This window comes from Eutrigla gurnardus (assembly GCF_963514095.1).
Source record: "Eutrigla gurnardus genome assembly, chromosome: 12".
Taxonomy (NCBI): domain Eukaryota; kingdom Metazoa; phylum Chordata; class Actinopteri; order Perciformes; family Triglidae; genus Eutrigla; species Eutrigla gurnardus.
In genome coordinates this window covers 27596148-27614092 of record NC_139926.1, presented here as the reverse complement: position 1 = coordinate 27614092, position 17945 = coordinate 27596148, and the positions used below count along the sequence as shown (strand labels likewise).

Here is a 17945-nt window from a genome sequence, read left to right as displayed (position 1 = left end):
ATAGTTCTATCAGTGTTATATCAGAGTTCTATAGTTCTATCAGAGTTCTTTAGTTCTATTAGGGTTCTATTGTTCTATCAGAGTTTTATAGTTCTATCAGAGTTCTATAGTGCTATCAGCGTTCTATAGTTCTATCAGAGCTTTATAGTTCTATCAGAGTTCTTTAGTTCTATCAGGGTTCTATTGTTCTATCAGAGTTCTAGAGTCCTATCAGAGTTCTATAGTTCTATCAGAGTTCTATAGTGCTATCAGAGTTATATCAGCGTTCTTTAGTTCTATCAGAGTTCTATATTTCTATCAGAGTTCTATAGTTCTATCAGAGTTCTATAGTTCTACCAGAGTTCTATCAGAGTTCTAGTTGTATCAGAGCTCTATAGTTCTATCAGTTCTATCAGAGCTGTATACTTCTATCAGAGTTCTATAGTTCTATCAGAGTTCTATATTTCTATCAGAGTTCTTTAGTTCTATCAGGGTTCTATTGTTCTATCAGAGTTTTATAGTTCTATCAGGGTTCTATTGTTCTATCAGAGTTTTATAGTTCTATCAGAGTTCTAGAGTCCTATCAGAGTTCTATAGTTCTATCAGAGTTATATCAGCGTTCTATAGTTCTATCAGAGTTCTATATTTCTATCAGAGTTCTATAGTTCTATCAGTGTTATATCAGAGTTTTATAGTTATATCAGAGTTCTATCAGAGCTCTATAGTTCTATCAGAGCTCTATATTTCTATCGGAGTTTTATAGTTCTATCAGAGCTCTATATTTCTATCAGAGTTCTATAGTTCTATCAGTGTTATATCAGAGTTATATCAGCATTCTATAGTTCTATCAGAGTTCTATATTTCTATCAGAGTTCTATAGTTCTATCAGAGCTCTATAGTTCTATCAGAGTTCTATATTTCTATCAGAGTTCTATAGTTCTATCAGAGCTCTATAGTTCTATCAGAGTTCTATAGTTCTATCAGAGTTCTTCTGACGGTAGCGATAACTTCATTTCAGTCTCGCTACAGCGCTGACCTCAGTGGTTGCGCGCGCAGCCTCACGTCTCGCGTGTGTTTATTTGAGCTGTGCCGCGGTGACTGATGGGATAGCTCCGCCGCTGGTGTGGACATGTCCGCCATGTTTTCCACGGTGCAGGGAGCAGAGCAACCCGGAGCAACGACCCCTACTTCCCGTTAAACCCGCACACAGATGAGCCCCGCCGCTGGTTCCCGGAGCGGCGCGCCCCGATGAGCGCTGCCGCGGCGGACACGTCGGGATCGGTGCGGGTTTGTGGCGGGATTCGCCGTTCCCTCGGATTGTCGCTGATTTGGCGCAAACAATGAGTAAACTCTCGTTCCGGGCGCGAGCGCTAGACGCCGCCAAACCGCTCCCGGTCTACCGCAACCGGGACCTGCCGGACCTGACCGACTGCGTGTCCATCAACCGGGCCGTCCCGCAGATGCCGACCGGGATGGAGAAGGAAGAGGAGCTGGTACGGAGCCGTTTAAACTCCCGTGTGTTGTGTTAGCGTTAGCCTAGCGCCGCGCTGCGCCGCGATTCACGACGCGATAACGTACGGGTCTGTCCGTACGCCGTGTGCGCCCAGCGGACTGGACGTGTTCATGTACGCCGCTTCACGTACTCGCTACGTACAGTGTCCGCGATTAGCGTAGCGCCAATGAGTTGTGACCGCGTTCTGTGGCTGTGACGTTTGAGCTTTACGTAGTTCTCATGGCAACGGAGGACGCAGGGTCTTCCGGGTCCTCGCTAGCCGGCCGAGCTGCGAGCTAGTCAGGGCTACTTTTATATATACCGATATATATATATATATAAAAACGCAACAAAGCAGCTATATATATATATATATATGTATATATATATGTATATATATACGTATATATATATATATATATATATATATATATATATATATATATATATGTATATGTATGTATATATATATATATATATATATATATATATATATATATAGCTGCTTTGTTGCGTTTTTGTTGTTTATGAGCAGATAACACGCGTCTGAGATTAATTATGACTGTTACTGTCACAGCTGTGTTACCTGTGTGTCGTTACCTGTAGGTTGTTACCTGTAGGTTGTTACCTGTGTGTCGTTACCTGTAGGTTGTTACCTGTAGGTTGTTACCTGTGTGTCGTTACCTGTGTGTCGTTACCTGTGTGTCGTTACCTGTGTGTCGTTACCTGTAGGTTGTTACCTGTAGGTTGTTACCTGTGTGTCGTTACCTGTGTGTCGTTACCTGTAGGTTGTTACCTGTGTGTCGTTACCTGTGGGTTGTTACCTGTGGGTTTCTGTGGGTTGTTACCTGTGTGTCGTTACCTGTGTGTCGTTACCTGTGTGTCGTTACCTGTGTGTCGTTACCTGTAGGTTGTTACCTGTAGGTTGTTACCTGTGTGTCGTTACCTGTGGGTTTCTGTAGGTTGTTACCTGTGTGTCGTTACCTGTGGGTCGTTACCTGTGTGTCGTTACCTGTAGGTTGTTACCTGTAGGTTGTTACCTGTGTGTCGTTACCTGTGTGTCGTTACCTGTGTGTCGTTACCTGTGTGTCGTTACCTGTAGGTTGTTACCTGTGGGTCGTTACCTGTGTGTCGTTACCTGTGGGTTTCTGTGGGTTGTTACCTGTGTGTCGTTACCTGTGTGTCGTTACCTGTGGGTTGTGTTACAGGAACATCACCTGCAGAGGGCGATCTCGGCCCAGCAGGTGTTCAGGGAGAAGAAGGAGAACATGGTGATTCCTGTCCCTGAAGCAGAGAGTAACACCACCTACTACGACCGTCTGTACAAGGGAGAGGTCAAAGTTCCCAAGCAGCTGATCCACATACAGCGTGAGTACTGCACTACTGGGGGGAGGCACTCTGACCATGCGTTCAGGCTCATCAGTTGTATGCGTTTGTGGTCCTGCAGCTTTGGGTCTGGACCAGGAGCAGCCAGACTACGACATGGATTCGGAGGACGAGACGCTGCTCAACAGACTCAACAGGAAGATGGAGATCAAACCCCTGCAGTTGGAGACTATGCTAGACCGCCTGGAGAAGGCCACCACGCACCAGGTAGGTGGACCCCCAAGTCCAGCTCGCCTCCTGGTAGCTGGCCTGAGAACCTGAAGCCCCAGTCAGAGACCACAATGGTGGTTGCCTACTGTTACCCAGGTTTGGTCTGGGTCCTGCTGCAGTCCGGATCAGCAGGATCTTATAACAGAGGGCTACGAGAGTCTGAACACCTTTCACAGGAAAAACCAGCACTTAGACTAGACTCCAGACGGACTAGGCTCCAGACGGACTAGTCTGCAGAGGGACTAGAATACAGAGGGACTAGACTGCAGACGGACTAGACTACAGACGGACTAGACTGCAGAGGGACTAGACTGCAGACGGACTGCAGAGGGACTAGACTGCAGACTGACTACAAACGGACTACAAACGGACTACAAACGGACTAGACTGCAGAGGGACTAGACTGCAGACGGACTGCAGAGGGACTAGACTGCAGACTGACTACAAACGGACTACAAACGGACTAGACTGCAGACGGACTGCAGACGGACTAGACTGCAGAGGGACTAGACTGCAGAGGGACTAGACTGCAGACTGACTACAAACGGACTACAAACGGACTAGACTGCAGAGGGACTAGTCTGCAGAGGGACTAGACTGCAGAGGGACTAGACTGCAGAGGGACTAGTCTGCAGAGGGACTAGTCTGCAGAGGGACTAGACTGCAGAGGGACTAGACTGCAGAGGGACTAGTCTGCAGAGGGACTAGACTGCAGAGGGACTAGACTGCAGAGGGACTAGACTGCAGAGGGACTAGACTGCAGACGGACTAGACTGCAGACGGACTAGACTGCAGAGGGACTAGACTGCAGACGGACTAGACTGCAGAGGGACTACAAACGGACTAGTCTGCAGAGGGACTAGACTGCAGAGGGACTAGACTGCAGACGGACTAGACTGCAGAGGGACTACAAACGGACTAGTCTGCAGAGGGACTAGACTGCAGAGGGACTAGACTGCAGAGGGACTAGTCTGCAGAGGGACTAGACTGCAGAGGGACTAGACTGCAGAGGGACTAGACTGCAGAGGGACTAGTCTGCAGAGGGACTAGACTGCAGAGGGACTAGACTGCAGAGGGACTAGACTGCAGAGGGACTAGTCTGCAGAGGGACTAGACTGCAGAGGGACTAGACTGCAGAGGGACTAGTCTGCAGAGGGACTAGGCTGCAGAGGGACTAGTCTGCAGAGGGACTAGTCTACAGAGGGACTAGACTCCAGACGGACTAGACTTTCCTGTGTAATTGTAACATTAAAGCTTGATTGAAGGCTGTTTGTGATATGATTATTATAATGATAATTATTATAATAATATTGAGAATTAAGTTTATTTATAAAGCAAAACGAGTCTTCTGGAGGCCGATATAAGAGGAACTCTCTGATTGGACGGCAGCTTTTGACTCTGCCTCCTTCTGCGGTCATGTGACCAGGCGGCTCGTCTCCCAACGCTGCTGATGTTTGTGTGCTGGTCTGAGTGAGTTTGTCAGCTGGTCTCTGGTTCTGGTCCCCAGCTGGTCCCCCTGTCGGAGGCCAAGCTGCTGCTGAACGAGGACGACTACCTGCTGAAGGCCGTGTACGACTACTGGGTGAGGAAGAGGAGGAGCTGCCGGGGCCCGGCGCTGGTCCCTCACATCAAGCTGGAGAAGAGGGACGGCTCCACCAACAATGACGCCTACGTGGCCTTCAGGCGCAGGACAGAGAAGATGCAGACCAGGAAGGTGAGTCCGAGCCCCTCAGAGTCTGGATTCAGACCCTCATAGTGGTCCTGGTTCATGTAAACCGTAGCTTCTGATGGGAGACCACCTCCAACATATTTGAAGATCTGAGGGATGAGAACAGGAAGTGAGCTAGCAGGATTCTGATGAACGGATGAATGTGTAGCTGTCAGATGTGAACATGAACCCAGGGTTCATATGGGTCCTGGAAATCCTTGAAAACCCTTGGATTTTAGTGTGGTGTTTTCAAGGTTTTAAAGTGCTTGGATGTAGAATAAAGGTCTTGAAATGTGTGTTGTATGTGATGACATCTATGATAGAACAGAGAAAAGAAGATCTCCATATTTGAGGGACTGAAAACAGCATTTTCTGACATTTCTTTATGAAAAATGCCTTTTGATGATGAACAGATGATGAAAATAGTTGATTATATTTCTGTGGATCTGTTAGTGGAATTAGTTTTCCTTTCATTTGTGGTCCTTCTGTAAAAAGCTGTCTCCAAACATCATGTTGGTTGTTTAGAGGACAATAACATCTCATTTAATGTGATCAACAAGTGACATCATAAGTAGACTGAATACTGACCATTGGATTGATACAAAGATGGAGTTTACCACAGCTGAAAGGGGCTGGAAAAGCATGGAAATGGTCCTGGAAATGCTTTGAAAGTGCTCGACTGTAACTAACGAGGTGACGTTCCTCCAGAACCGCAAGAACGACGAGGCGTCCTACGAGAAGATGCTGAGGCTGCGGAGGGAGTTCAGTCGGACCGTCACCATCCTGGAGATGATCAAGAGGAGAGAGAAGTCCAAGAGGGAGCTGCTGCACCTCACCCTGGAGGTGGTGGAGAGGAGGTGAGGAGGGGGCGGGGCCGGGGAGGGGCGGGGCCTCACATACTCCTACATACGTGGGCCTGGACATGCTGGCGTCTGTTTAACATGTGCTGTTGCGTTCAGGTACCACATGGAGGATTTCAGTGGAGACACTCTCAGACAGGTGTTGGTCCCCCTGGTGGACAAACCGGTGTACAGCAGCCCCCTCAGTCTGAACAGCAGCCGACACAGGAGTGACATCAAGGTACGCCGCCGCTGCATCTCCTCAGGTGAACGTTGGTCTTAACGTCCTGTAACCATGGCGACGTGTGTTTCAGAAGAAGCCGGGCTCCGGCCGAGACGAGCCCCCCTTCAGCCTGCTGAGACCCAAGAAGAACGTGAGGCGGGACCGGCCGCCCCCCCCTCAGAGACGGCCCTGCCAGCCCGGCCCCTTCACCGTCAACCAGGCCAACATCAAGCAGTACGACTTCCACAGCTCCGGGGAGGACGCCAGCTCGCCGTCGCCGCCGCCGGTCAGCCCCGTCTCTAGTACATGGTGGTGGTAGTAGTACTGTGGTAACGTGAAGTAACGTGAGCGTCTTGTTCTCCAGTCTCCTCCGTCCTCACCCGATGGAGAAAACAACCCCGACGGAGTCTTTGTCTTCAGGAGGAACGCTGGATGTCAATACCTCTCTGTGAGTACTAGTAGTAGTACCTCCTGTCTGTTAACCTACCAGTACTAGTAGTAGTACTCCTGTCTGTTAACCTGCGAGTAATAGTAGTAGTACTCCTGTCTGTTAACCTACCAGTACTAGTAGTAGTACTCCTGTCTGTTAACCTGCGAGTAATAGTAGTAGTACTCCTGTCTGTTAACCTACCAGTACTAGTAGTAGTACCTCCTGTCTGTTAACCTACCAGTACTAGTAGTAGTACTCCTGTCTGTTAACCTGCGAGTAATAGTAGTAGTACTCCTGTCTGTTAACCTACCAGTACTAGTAGTAGTACCTCCTGTCTGTTAACCTACCAGTACTAGTAGTAGTACTCCTGTCTGTTAACCTGCGAGTAATAGTAGTAGTACTCCCGTCTGTTAACCTACCAGTACTAGTAGTAGTACTCCTGTCTGTTAACCTACCAGTAGTAGTAGTAGTACTCTTCTCTGTTAACCTGCGAGTACTAGTACTAGTAGTAATACTCTTCTCTGTTAACCTACCAGTACTAGTAGTAGTACTCCTGTCTGTTAACCTGCGAGTAATAGTAGTAGTACTCCTGTCTGTTAACCTACCAGTACTAGTAGTAGTACCTCCTGTCTGTTAACCTACCAGTACTAGTAGTAGTACTCCTGTCTGTTAACCTACCAGTACTAGTAGTAGTACTCCTGTCTGTTAACCTACCAGTAGTAGTAGTAGTACTCTTCTCTGTTAACCTGCGAGTACTAGTACTAGTAGTAATACTCTTCTCTGTTAACCTACGAGTACTAGTAGTAGTAGTAATAGTAGTAGTAGTAGTAGTAGTAGTACTCATTTAACCTACACGTACTAGTAGTCGTCGTAGTAGTAGTAGTAGTAATACTCCTGTTAACCTAAGGGTACTAGTAGTAGTATAAGTAGTAGTAGTAATACTCCTCTCTGTTAACCTACTAGAAGTAGTAGTAGTAGTAGTACTACTCCTCTCTGTTAACCCATGAGTACTAGTAGTAGTGATAATACTCCTCCTACGAGTAGTAGTAGTAGTAGTAGTACTCTATTAGGACTAGTAGTACTGTAGTAGTACTACTAGCAGCTGTTGCTGGTAGTAGTAGTACTAGTAGTAAGAGCAGCTGTAGAGTTGGTGTAAGTACTTCTGCTACTACTACTAGTAGTACTGCTCCTGTACAGGACTCTTATTGTGAAGAAAACAGGAAGAAGTTGTGGTCAGCTTCCTGTCCGGTCTGACCTCAAACACATGAAACACTGATAGTTTAATAATCAGTAGATAATAATGGGGTTTGTTTGTTTCGGCAGCCGGCTACGGAGCAGACGGGTGGAGTTGATCATCCGGGACTCCTCCCTCAGCGTCTCCGTCACTCATTGGCTGAACTGACTCTGCCTCCTCATTGGACGGGACTGAGCCGGCGGCGGATAGGACGAGGGGGCAGGTGACCCTGATCCACTGACGCCTCCAGCACATCCCCACCTTCTAGTCCTCATTATTAAAGCTGTCTCTCTCTGATCAGGATCATCCTGGACCGGGCCTCCTCGGGTCTGGATCCACTACTGAAGCAGCCGGACTCTTTAACACATCCGGTCTGCAGCACCAGAACCAGGACTAGTAACGAGCTCCCCCTCAGAACCGGGGCCCACTCTCTGAATGAAGTCCTGAACAACATCCAGACCCTGAGAAGATTCTGCTTCAGGCCCAGACCGGTTCAGGACCAGAGGGAGACCGGCAGAAGGACCACAGAGTCCTCGATGGAGGACAACAGACTCGCTTGTTGTCTGTCACCTGACAGTAACTCAGGTGAGCTGCGAGGCCGGTTCTGGTCCTGAGGTCTGTTAAAATAATTACCCGTTGGTATAGAACTGGAGGAAGGAGATCGGAGTCAGCTCAAGGTCCAAACAGGGATTTAATCTTGATCAAGAGGAGAATTCACAGAGCAACATGCTGGTCTGTTACTAAGTGTAGACTCAAAGTGTTGTGAGACGAACATGATATTTATCCATCTTCTTGTGGGTGTGTTTTCACTCAGTTCACAGGGATGGAAGTCGTAAACTCCGATGTTTATCTAAACCTTGCATGGGTCGCAAACCCTACCTGGGTCATAAACCACAACTATGTCGCAAGGCACACATGGGTTGCAAAACACACACAAATGGCCACAGGTCACAGGTCACAGGACACATTTACATTCACCAAACCTTCTCATGTGTAAGTCTTCAGTTCAGATATCTCTCATCAAGAAGTACAACATTTCCATATCAAGGTCCACCAGGTGTCGCTAATGAGCAGTCGCTAACGAGCAGCGTGTGTTCTCTCTGCCCAGCAGGGGGCATCACTGAGGAGCAGTACCACAGCCACCAACAGCAGCTGATCCAGATGCAGAAGCAACAGCTGCAGGTCCAGAACCAGAACCAGACCGCTGTTTATAGACACACAACACTGGACCCACCCACACAGGTCTGTCTGCCTGCCTGTCTGTCTGTCTGCCTGCCTGTCCGTCTGCCTGTCTGTCTGTCTGCCTGCCCACCTGTCTGTCTGCCTGTCCGTCCGTCTGCCTGTCCGTCTGTCTGTCCGTCCGTCTGCCTGTCTGTGTTGATCGTCATTGACGCAGCATCATTGGCTCTAAATGTTCTCATTTGATGGTTTGTGTCCCGGTCTCTCTGTAGACCACCAGGTCCGGTGAGTCCAGTTCCAAGACTCTGGACTCGGCCAGCGCTCAGTTCGCGGCCTCGGCGGTGATCAGCGCTCCTCGTCCTCCTCATGGCCACACCAACCGCGAGAACAAGCCCTACAAGGCCAGTGTCAACGGAGTCCTCCATCCTTCAGGTGAGCCGCAGGTGGACCCACTCCACACGGACCCGGTCCACACGGACCCGGTTCAGAGAGATCAATAGGAAGATGGCTGCAGATTTAAAAAGGGAAGGTGTGATGATAAGCTGATGTTAACGGCGTGGTGGTCCTCAGGTCCCTCCAGGCCACCATACTCCTCCTCTCACAGCCGGTTGGCTCTCTCAGCCCGGGGGTCCCTCCCCTCCTCCTCCCCGCAGTCCCTCCCCAATCAGAGGAGCCAGGTGGGGGCCGCCTCCCCCGCCCACCCCCACGCCGCTCGACCCTCCGCCCTCCCGACATCCTCCTTAAAGCTCGCCACCGTCGCTGCCAGCCTTGACCGAGTGCCCAAAGTCTCAACCGCCAGGTAAACACCACACACACACCTGTCAATGTAAACTCCACCCACACACACACACCTGTCCATGTAAACTCCACCCACACACACACCTGTCCATGTAAACTCCAACCACACACACACCTGTCCATGTAAACTCCACACACACACCTGTCCATGTAAACTCCCCCCACACACACACCTGTCCAGGTAAAATCCACCAACCCACACACACACACCTGTCCATGTAAACTCCCCCCACACACACACCTGTCCATGTAAACTCCACCCACACACACACCTGTCCAGGTAAAATCCACCCACCCACACACCTGTCCAGGTAAACTCCACCCACCCACACACCTGTCCAGGTAAGCTCCACCCACCCACCCACACACCTGTCCAGGTAAAATCCACCCACCCACACACCTGTCCAGGTAAACTCCACCCACACACACACCTGTCCAGGTAAAATCCACCCACCCACCCACACACCTGTCCAGGTAAGCTCCACCCACCCACACACCTGTCCATGTAAACTCCACCCACACACACACCTGTCCATGTAAACTCCACCCACACACACACCTGTCCATGTAAACGCCACACACCTGTCCAGGTAAACTCCACCCACCCACCCACACACCTGTCCAGGTAAACTCCACCCACCCACACACCTGTCTAGGTAAACTCCACCCACACACACACCTGTCAGTCCTTTTTCGTTTCCTGCCTGGGTCCGTTATGCCGTTGTCATGGCGACGGTCTGTCCACAGGCGGCAGCAGCTTAAGTGATGCTGTTGCCGCGTAGAGGAAGTGATGTGGACAGTGATGTCATCAGTGAAGGTGAACGGTGTTTCCCTCCTGACAGAGACCCCCACGAGTCGGAGAGACTCCTGAACGGACTGTCGGAGACCACGCTGCCCATGGAGGTTACATAACATCGTATCCCAGCATCCCTTGCTCCTCTTCCCGTCATCCTCAGTGTCTGACCGGTGAATGTGACGCCCTGTGACCTCCAGGAGAAGACGACGGCGTCAGAATCAGAACATTTTACAGAGTGGATGTTATTATTATTATCATTATTATTGTTATTATTGTACAGTTTGTAAATGTCTTTGATGTAAAATAGTTTTTATTTCATCAGTATAGTTTCTGAAGCAGATTATAATCATGTGACTGCAGAATCGGCTGATTGGTTCATAACCTGTATCTTGGCTCTGATTGGTCCCCGGTCCGTCTGTCTCTTGGCTCTGATTGGTTATTTATTTCTCATGTTTACATTTTGTATTTCTTTAAGAATCCGAACATGTTTTTATTTTTCCTGAAGTTGTAAATCTGATTTAATTTCACAGATTCCTGGTTGTTTTGTGATCTTTTTTTAAATGTTTCTTAAAGACTCTTCATGGCCTTCTCGTCATTTGAACCCACGATGAAATAGAAATATGCATCCTGTAAACGGAGACGTGGACCTGCAGCTGCAACACATGTTTTATATTGTTCAACTGGTCGGAGGTCAGTTTCACTGTTTCTATTGTCTCCTTCAGTATGAATCATGTACAGGAGTGATGTCACACTTCACTCTGACCAATAAAACATATCGACACGACGAGCTCACTTCCTGTTTCTTCTAGTCCGGACCATCCCAGTCTCGTTCTGACCCCCTTTAAAGGACCATCCCTTTATTTGTGTGTGTGTGTGTGTGTGTGTGTGTGTGTGTGTGTGTGTGTGTGTGTGTGTGTGTGTGTGTGTGTGTGTGTGTGTGTGTGTGTGTGTGTGTGTGTGTGTGTGTGTGTGTGTGTGTGTGTGTGTGTGTGTGTGTGTGTGTGTACATAAATATATATTTATATACACACATATATATATGTGTGTATGTGTATATATATATAAATATATATTTATATAAATATATGTGTGTGTGTATATATATATATATATATATACATATATATGTGTGTATATAAATATATATTTATGTGTGTGTGTATATATATATATATACATATACACATAATATATAATATATGTGCATATATGTGTATATATATATTATGTGTGTATATATATATATACACACATATAATATATATATATATATACACACATAATATATATTATATGTGCATATATATATATATATGCACATATAATATTTTATATTGTGTATATATATATATATATATTATGTATATATATATGTACATACATATATATATATATATGCACATATAATATATATTATGTGTGTGTATATATATATTATATGTGTGTATATATATATATTATATGTATATATATATATACACATATATATATATATATATGTATGTGTATATATATATACACACATATAATATATATATATATATATATGTATGTGTATATATATATATATATACACACATATAATATATATATATATATATACACACATAATATATATTATATGTGCATATATATATATATATATGCACATATAATATTTTATATTGTGTATATATATATATATATATATATTATGTATATATATATGTACATACATATATATATATATATGCACATATAATATATATTATGTGTGTGTATATATATATTATATGTGTGTATATATATATATATTAGTTGTATATATATATATATACACATATATATATATATATATATGTATGTGTATATATATATACACACATATATATATATATATATGTATGTGTATATATTTATATATAATATATATATGTATATATATATATATATATATAATATATACATATATATAATATATATGTATATATATTATATATATGTATATATTATATATATACATATATGCACATACATACATAGTTCTCTGCTGTAGCGGATGAATGAACCAAAAGATGTTTTAATCCACTGACAAACAGGAGATCGCGCTTCTTCCGCGTATGACTACATGTCCCAGCAGCCCCCGCGTCTCGGCGGTCCAGGGTGGACCTGTGAGGTGGGAGTGTTCACTGTTCAGTCAGTCAGCATCCTGATGGAGACGCTGGTCGGACGGAGCTGATCACCGGAGATCTCCTCGATTAACGGCGGATCCGTGTGAAGCGCTGTTGTGTGTGTTGTTGTTGTTGTTGTTGTTGTTGTTGTTGTTGTCTCGCCGGACCGGCGCTGATGGAGGACGCGGCGGGGTGCGGGCTCTGCGGGGTGAAGGTGATGTGTCGCTTCAGGCCGCTGAGCGAGGCGGAGCGGAGCCGCGGAGACCGGTCCGTCCCGAAGTTCAACGGAGAGGACACGGTGGTGGTGACGGTGAGACAGGCGCACACACGGTGGAGGGGGGAGAGCGGCGGTGAGACAGGTACACACACGGTGGGGGGGGCGGTGAGACAGGTACACACACGGTGGTGGTGACGGTGAGACAGGCGCACACACGGTGGAGGGGGCGGTGAGACAGGTACACACACGGTGGGGGGGGAGAGGGGCGGTGAGACAGGTACACACACGGTGGTGGAGGGGGGGCGGTGAGACAGGTACACACACGGTGGAGGGGGGGGCGGTGAGACAGGCACACACGGTGGAGGGGGGGAGACAGGCGCACACACGGTGGAGGGGGGGGGCGGTGAGACAGGTACACACACGGTGGAGGGGGGGAGACAGGCGCACACACGGTGGAGGGGGGGGGCGGTGAGACAGGCACACGAGGGGGGGGGGGGGGGGACAGGCGCACATACGGTGGAGGGGGGGGGGGGGGGGCGGTGAGACAGGCAGGAACGTATTCAGTGTTTCCGCTAGGAGGCAGGCAGACAGACACACCCTCCGTCTGTCTGCAACACAATAGAAACCAAGAGACCAAACACTCAGCATCAGATAGATAATATGTACACACACACACACACACACACACACATATATATACATATATATATATATATATACATATTATCTATATTATGTGTTTGTATACATAGCTATGTACATACACACACACAATAATAATCATTCTAATTAAAATCTGAATGTTGTTTCCTGATGGAGGTCACATGACTCCGTCCCGTTGAGAGGCCGATGATTCAGACTATGAATATAACGAGGCAGATTTATGATGATATAATGAGAAGAAGAGTTGGGTCTGTTTCTCGTCTTCATCTTGTTAACTCAGCATCGTTAACGGGACAGAAACGGCCTCCATCTTTGTTTCTACTTCATTCATCGGTTTGGTCTGGAAACATTCCACGACGCTGAAAGAACTAAATCCCTTTAATTGGCTGTTAACCGTCTTTTATTTTGAAAAAGACACAAACCTTTTCAAGATCTTAATGATGAAGAACCAAACATGAACAAGCTGCTGACGTTTGTCTGAACGTGACAAACCTTTAATGTGAAGGTTTACTGTCACGTTGACTTCCTGTCGTCTGAAGGGTTTATTCACAGGAAACGGGGGAGGGAGCTGCTGCAAAGTCTCATGGGAAATATAGGCTGAAGGCCATCAAAGGTCATGTGACTGACGTTTGGCCTCGGACTCTTCTTTTGATTTAAAATAGTTTTATCGAACTTTCTCATATCAAATACAAAGAAGAGGAACATTCACATTTTTGCAGTGTGTGTTTGTGTGAGTGAGTGATTGTGTGTGTGTGATTGTGTGTGTTTGTGTGAGTGATTGTGTGTGTGTGTGTGTGAGTGTGTGTGTGTGTGTGTGTGTGTCCTGCATCATAGAGCAGTTATCATCTTCCGTCTCCTCCTGCGGATGCAGTTACCATGGCGACCAGCATCTCATTGAACAGACTGACTGACAGCAGACCAACTCACTTTATCTTCAAACACCAGCTGCTGTTTCATCCTGATAGTCGATCAATACTTTTATTTTGGAAAGGTGTCACTAATCCCCCTCATGATGGATCAATACTAACTGGGTCGTTAACGGGATTAAACACACACTGTTGTTACCTGTTTCCTTAATATGTGATGAATGGTTAAAACAAAGGCTTTTATTTTGATGGTGTGTTTCCTGTGTTTCAGGGGAAGCCGTATGTGTTTGACCGAGTCCTCGCTCCGAATACTGAACAGGTTCAGGTGTACGACACCTGCGCCAGACAGATCGTTAAAGGTCGGCTCCTTTACATCCTCCATATCTGTTTATGTACATATTCATACTATACTATCAATACTATACATACACACATACATATATATATATACATACATTACAGTACATGTGTATATATATATATATATATATATATATGTATATATATATATATATACATACATTACAGTACATATGTGTGTATATATATATATATGTATATATATGTGTGTGTGTGTGTGTGTGTGTACATACATTACAGTACACACAGTATGTGTATATATGTATTAGTGTGTATAGCTTGACGTGTTACAAGTGATTATCAACCCCCCATGTCTAATATCATCTGTATATTACATGTGTGTGTGTTGCTTAGATGTGTTGGGCGGATACAATGGGACAATCTTTGCGTACGGACAGACGGCGTCAGGAAAGACTCACACGATGGAGGTCAGTCTGCATTCCTCTACCACCGCCACCAGGGGGCGACTCCTCTCTGGTTGTATAGAAGTCTATGAGAAAATGGTCCTACTTCACTCTGCTGGCCACCAGGGGGCGACTCCTCTCTGGTTGTATAGAAGTCTATGAGAAAATGGTCCTACTTCTCTCTTGATGTATTATCTCAGTAAACATTGTAAACATGAGTTTATGGTCTCAATCTCTAGTTTCAAGTCTTCTTCAATCCAGCATGATGTTCATTTAGTACATTATGGTCCATTTAGAGTCCACCAGACCAGAAAGCAGGGGATGCTTTAGGGGGCGGGGCTTACCTGCTGATTGACAGGTTGGTACTAAGCCGACCCTCTTCCCGTTCCAGGGGAACCTCCATGACCCCCGTCTGATGGGGATCATCCCTCGCATCTCCAGAGACATCTTCGACCACATCTACTCCATGGACGAAAACCTGGAGTTTCACATCAAGGTGATGACAATGATGTCATCTTCATACTGATGACATCACACCAAAACCACAAAAGATGATTGTTTTAATTCATATGGTCATTTATGAATTTTTTTTGTTTGTTATTATCAGTTATTTTGCCTGAGAATAATGTCCTGCAAAAATAAGTAATATGATAAAAAGTAAATATTTACATAAACATTGAAACTGTTAAAATGATCAGATATGATGAATATTTCCATGTGAGTATTTGTTCTGATTTCAGTGTGTGTCTAAGATCTGATCTGTGATCAGACGTCCTGCAGACTCACAGTCTTAGCTGGCGATGCGTTCACTGACCCGCTGCTCTCCTTATGTTCACCAGCTGCTCTCCTTTGTGAATACTGACATATAAATACCTTGTTACACTCATACTCCTAGTACTCTGTGGTATTAGTATTCATATCAGGAGTGCAAGTCCATGTAATTCTACTTCAGTAAAATATTACTGTGTGTTGTATTAATACTTCATGACCCGTGTCTGTTTTTTATCTGCAGGTCTCTTATTTTGAAATCTATCTGGATAAAATCAGAGACTTGCTGGACGGTGAGGATGAAACTATATATATATATATATATATATATATATATATATATAATTTATTAATGAATGAAACCTGAACTGATTCTTCTTTCAGTGTCGAAGACAAACCTGTCGGTTCACGAGGACAAGAACCGGGTTCCCTTTGTGAAGGTGGGTACTCCTGAGTACTTACCAGTAATGCGGCTAGTAGTGCAGTATCAGTACTTCAGTATCAATATTACAGTATCAGTACTACAGTATCAGTACTAAAGATGTGTATTTCCTGTCAGGGCTGCACGGAGCGTTTTGTTTCCAGTCCTGATGAAGTGATGGACGTCATCGATGAGGGAAAAGCTAACCGACACGTCGCCGTGACCAGTGAGTCTAGACTAGTACTACTACTACTGCTAGTACTACTACTACTGCTAGTACTACTACTACTACTACTACTAGTACTACTACTACTGCTAGTACTACTACTACTACTACTACTACTGCTAGTACTACTACTACTGCTAGTACTGCTAGTACTACTACTACTGCTAGTACTACTAATACTACTGCTAATACTGCTAATACTGCTACTACTACTACTGCTAGTACTACTACTACCACTGCTACTACTACTACTACTAATGCTACTACTACTACTACTACTACTACTACTACTGCTCCTGCTAATACTACTAATGCTACCATAAATAATAATACTACTACTAATAATAATAATACTGCTGCTACTGCTACTACTACTACTACTACTACTACTAATGCTACTACTACTACTACTACTACTGCTCCTGCTAATACTACTAATGCTACTATAAATAATAATAATAATACTAATAATAATAATACTGCTGCTACTGCTACTACTACTACTGCTACTACTGCTACTGCTACTATAAATAATAATAATAATAATAATACTGCTACTAATACTACTACTAATACTGCTAATGCCACTACTAATACTATTACTACTAATGCTACACCAGTCTCTATTACTTAGTATTAATGAGTATTTATGTTACTATTGATGAGTATTTATGTTGTCAGTATTGAGGAGTATTTATGTTGTCAGTATTAATGAGTAATTATGTTAGTAATATGGAGTATTTATGTTGTCAGTATTAATGAGTAATTATGTTAGTAATATGGAGTATTTATGTTGTCAGTATTAATGAGTAATTATGTTAGTAATATGGAGTATTTATGTTGTCAGTATTGATGAGTATATATGTTAGTAGTATGGAGTATTTATGTTGTCAGTATTAATGAGTATTTATGTGAGTAGTATGGAGTATTTATGTGAGTAGTATGGAGTATTTATGTTAGTATTGATGAGTATTTATGTGAGTAATATGGAGTATTTATGTTAGTATTGATGAGTATTTCCTCCCACAGACATGAATGAACACAGCTCTCGCAGTCACAGTATCTTCCTCATCAACATCAAGCAGGAAAACATGGAGACGGAGCTGAAGCTGTCGGGGAAACTCTACCTGGTCGACCTGGCTGGCAGCGAGAAGGTTATTGATCACTGCTTTTTGATCACTGCTTATTGATCACTGATCACTGCTTATTGATCACTGATCACAACAGTAAGCTGACTGACATCATATTAACATAAATCTTCTCATACTGTATGAGCAGAAATTATTAGTGAGTTCTACTGTGAACTTATAAATCCTTGATGTGATGATGATGATGATGATGGTGATGATGATGAAAATGATGGTGGTGATGATGATGGTGGTGATGATGATGATGGTGGTGATGATGAAGATGATGGTGATGATGATGAAAATGATGGTGATGATGATGATGGTGGTGATGATGGTGATGGTGATGATGATGATGGTGGTGATGATGAAGATGACGATGATGATGATGATGATGGTGATGATGGTGATGATGGTGATGGTGGTGGTGATGATGATGATGGTGATGATGGTGGTGGTGGTGGTGATG

The 17945-nt window shown here is 44.8% G+C and overlaps 2 protein-coding genes across 4 annotated transcripts in view; both read left to right on the top strand.

Annotated features, from left to right (window-relative positions):
• LOC311021875 (kinesin heavy chain-like) overlaps window positions 1–17945 on the top strand; it is a 79235-nt gene that overhangs the window by 45853 nt on the left and 15437 nt on the right. The window contains exons 2-9 of the mRNA XM_084022751.1: window positions 12534–12734; window positions 14442–14529; window positions 14885–14958; window positions 15326–15430; window positions 15947–15995; window positions 16087–16142; window positions 16262–16349; window positions 17379–17503. Of these exons, the coding sequence (XP_083878877.1) occupies window positions 12600–12734; window positions 14442–14529; window positions 14885–14958; window positions 15326–15430; window positions 15947–15995; window positions 16087–16142; window positions 16262–16349; window positions 17379–17503 (720 nt within the window). The 5' untranslated portion in view covers window positions 12534–12599. The remainder of the gene's footprint in view (window positions 1–12533; window positions 12735–14441; window positions 14530–14884; window positions 14959–15325; window positions 15431–15946; window positions 15996–16086; window positions 16143–16261; window positions 16350–17378; window positions 17504–17945) is intronic.
• Window positions 1096–11058, top strand: epc2 (enhancer of polycomb homolog 2). Of its 3 annotated transcripts, none has more exons than XM_084022763.1 (14): window positions 1096–1472; window positions 2680–2839; window positions 2919–3064; window positions 4575–4781; window positions 5484–5632; window positions 5735–5855; window positions 5932–6123; window positions 6202–6285; window positions 7591–7724; window positions 7803–8086; window positions 8610–8743; window positions 8953–9112; window positions 9251–9479; window positions 10321–11058. In XM_084022763.1, exons 1-14 carry the CDS (start codon window positions 1320–1322, stop codon window positions 10388–10390), a joined length of 2223 nt encoding a protein of 740 aa, XP_083878889.1. In that variant the 5' UTR covers window positions 1096–1319; the 3' UTR covers window positions 10391–11058. The 3 variants fall into 3 exon arrangements, with proteins under 3 accessions (XP_083878889.1, XP_083878888.1, XP_083878887.1); XM_084022762.1 differs by having other exon boundaries at window positions 5929–6123; window positions 8613–8743; XM_084022761.1 differs by having other exon boundaries at window positions 5929–6123.

Excerpts from the sequence above, each read along its gene's own strand:
- epc2 (XM_084022761.1), top strand. The coding sequence starts at position 1,320 with ATGAGTAAACTCTCGTTCCGGGCGCGAGCGCTAGACGCCGCCAAACCG. Across the intron at positions 1,473-2,679 it reads TGGAGAAGGAAGAGGAGCTG|GAACATCACCTGCAGAGGGC; the intron begins GTACGGAGCCGT and ends GTTGTGTTACAG. Across the intron at positions 9,113-9,250 it reads CGGAGTCCTCCATCCTTCAG|GTCCCTCCAGGCCACCATAC; the intron begins GTGAGCCGCAGG and ends GGTGGTCCTCAG.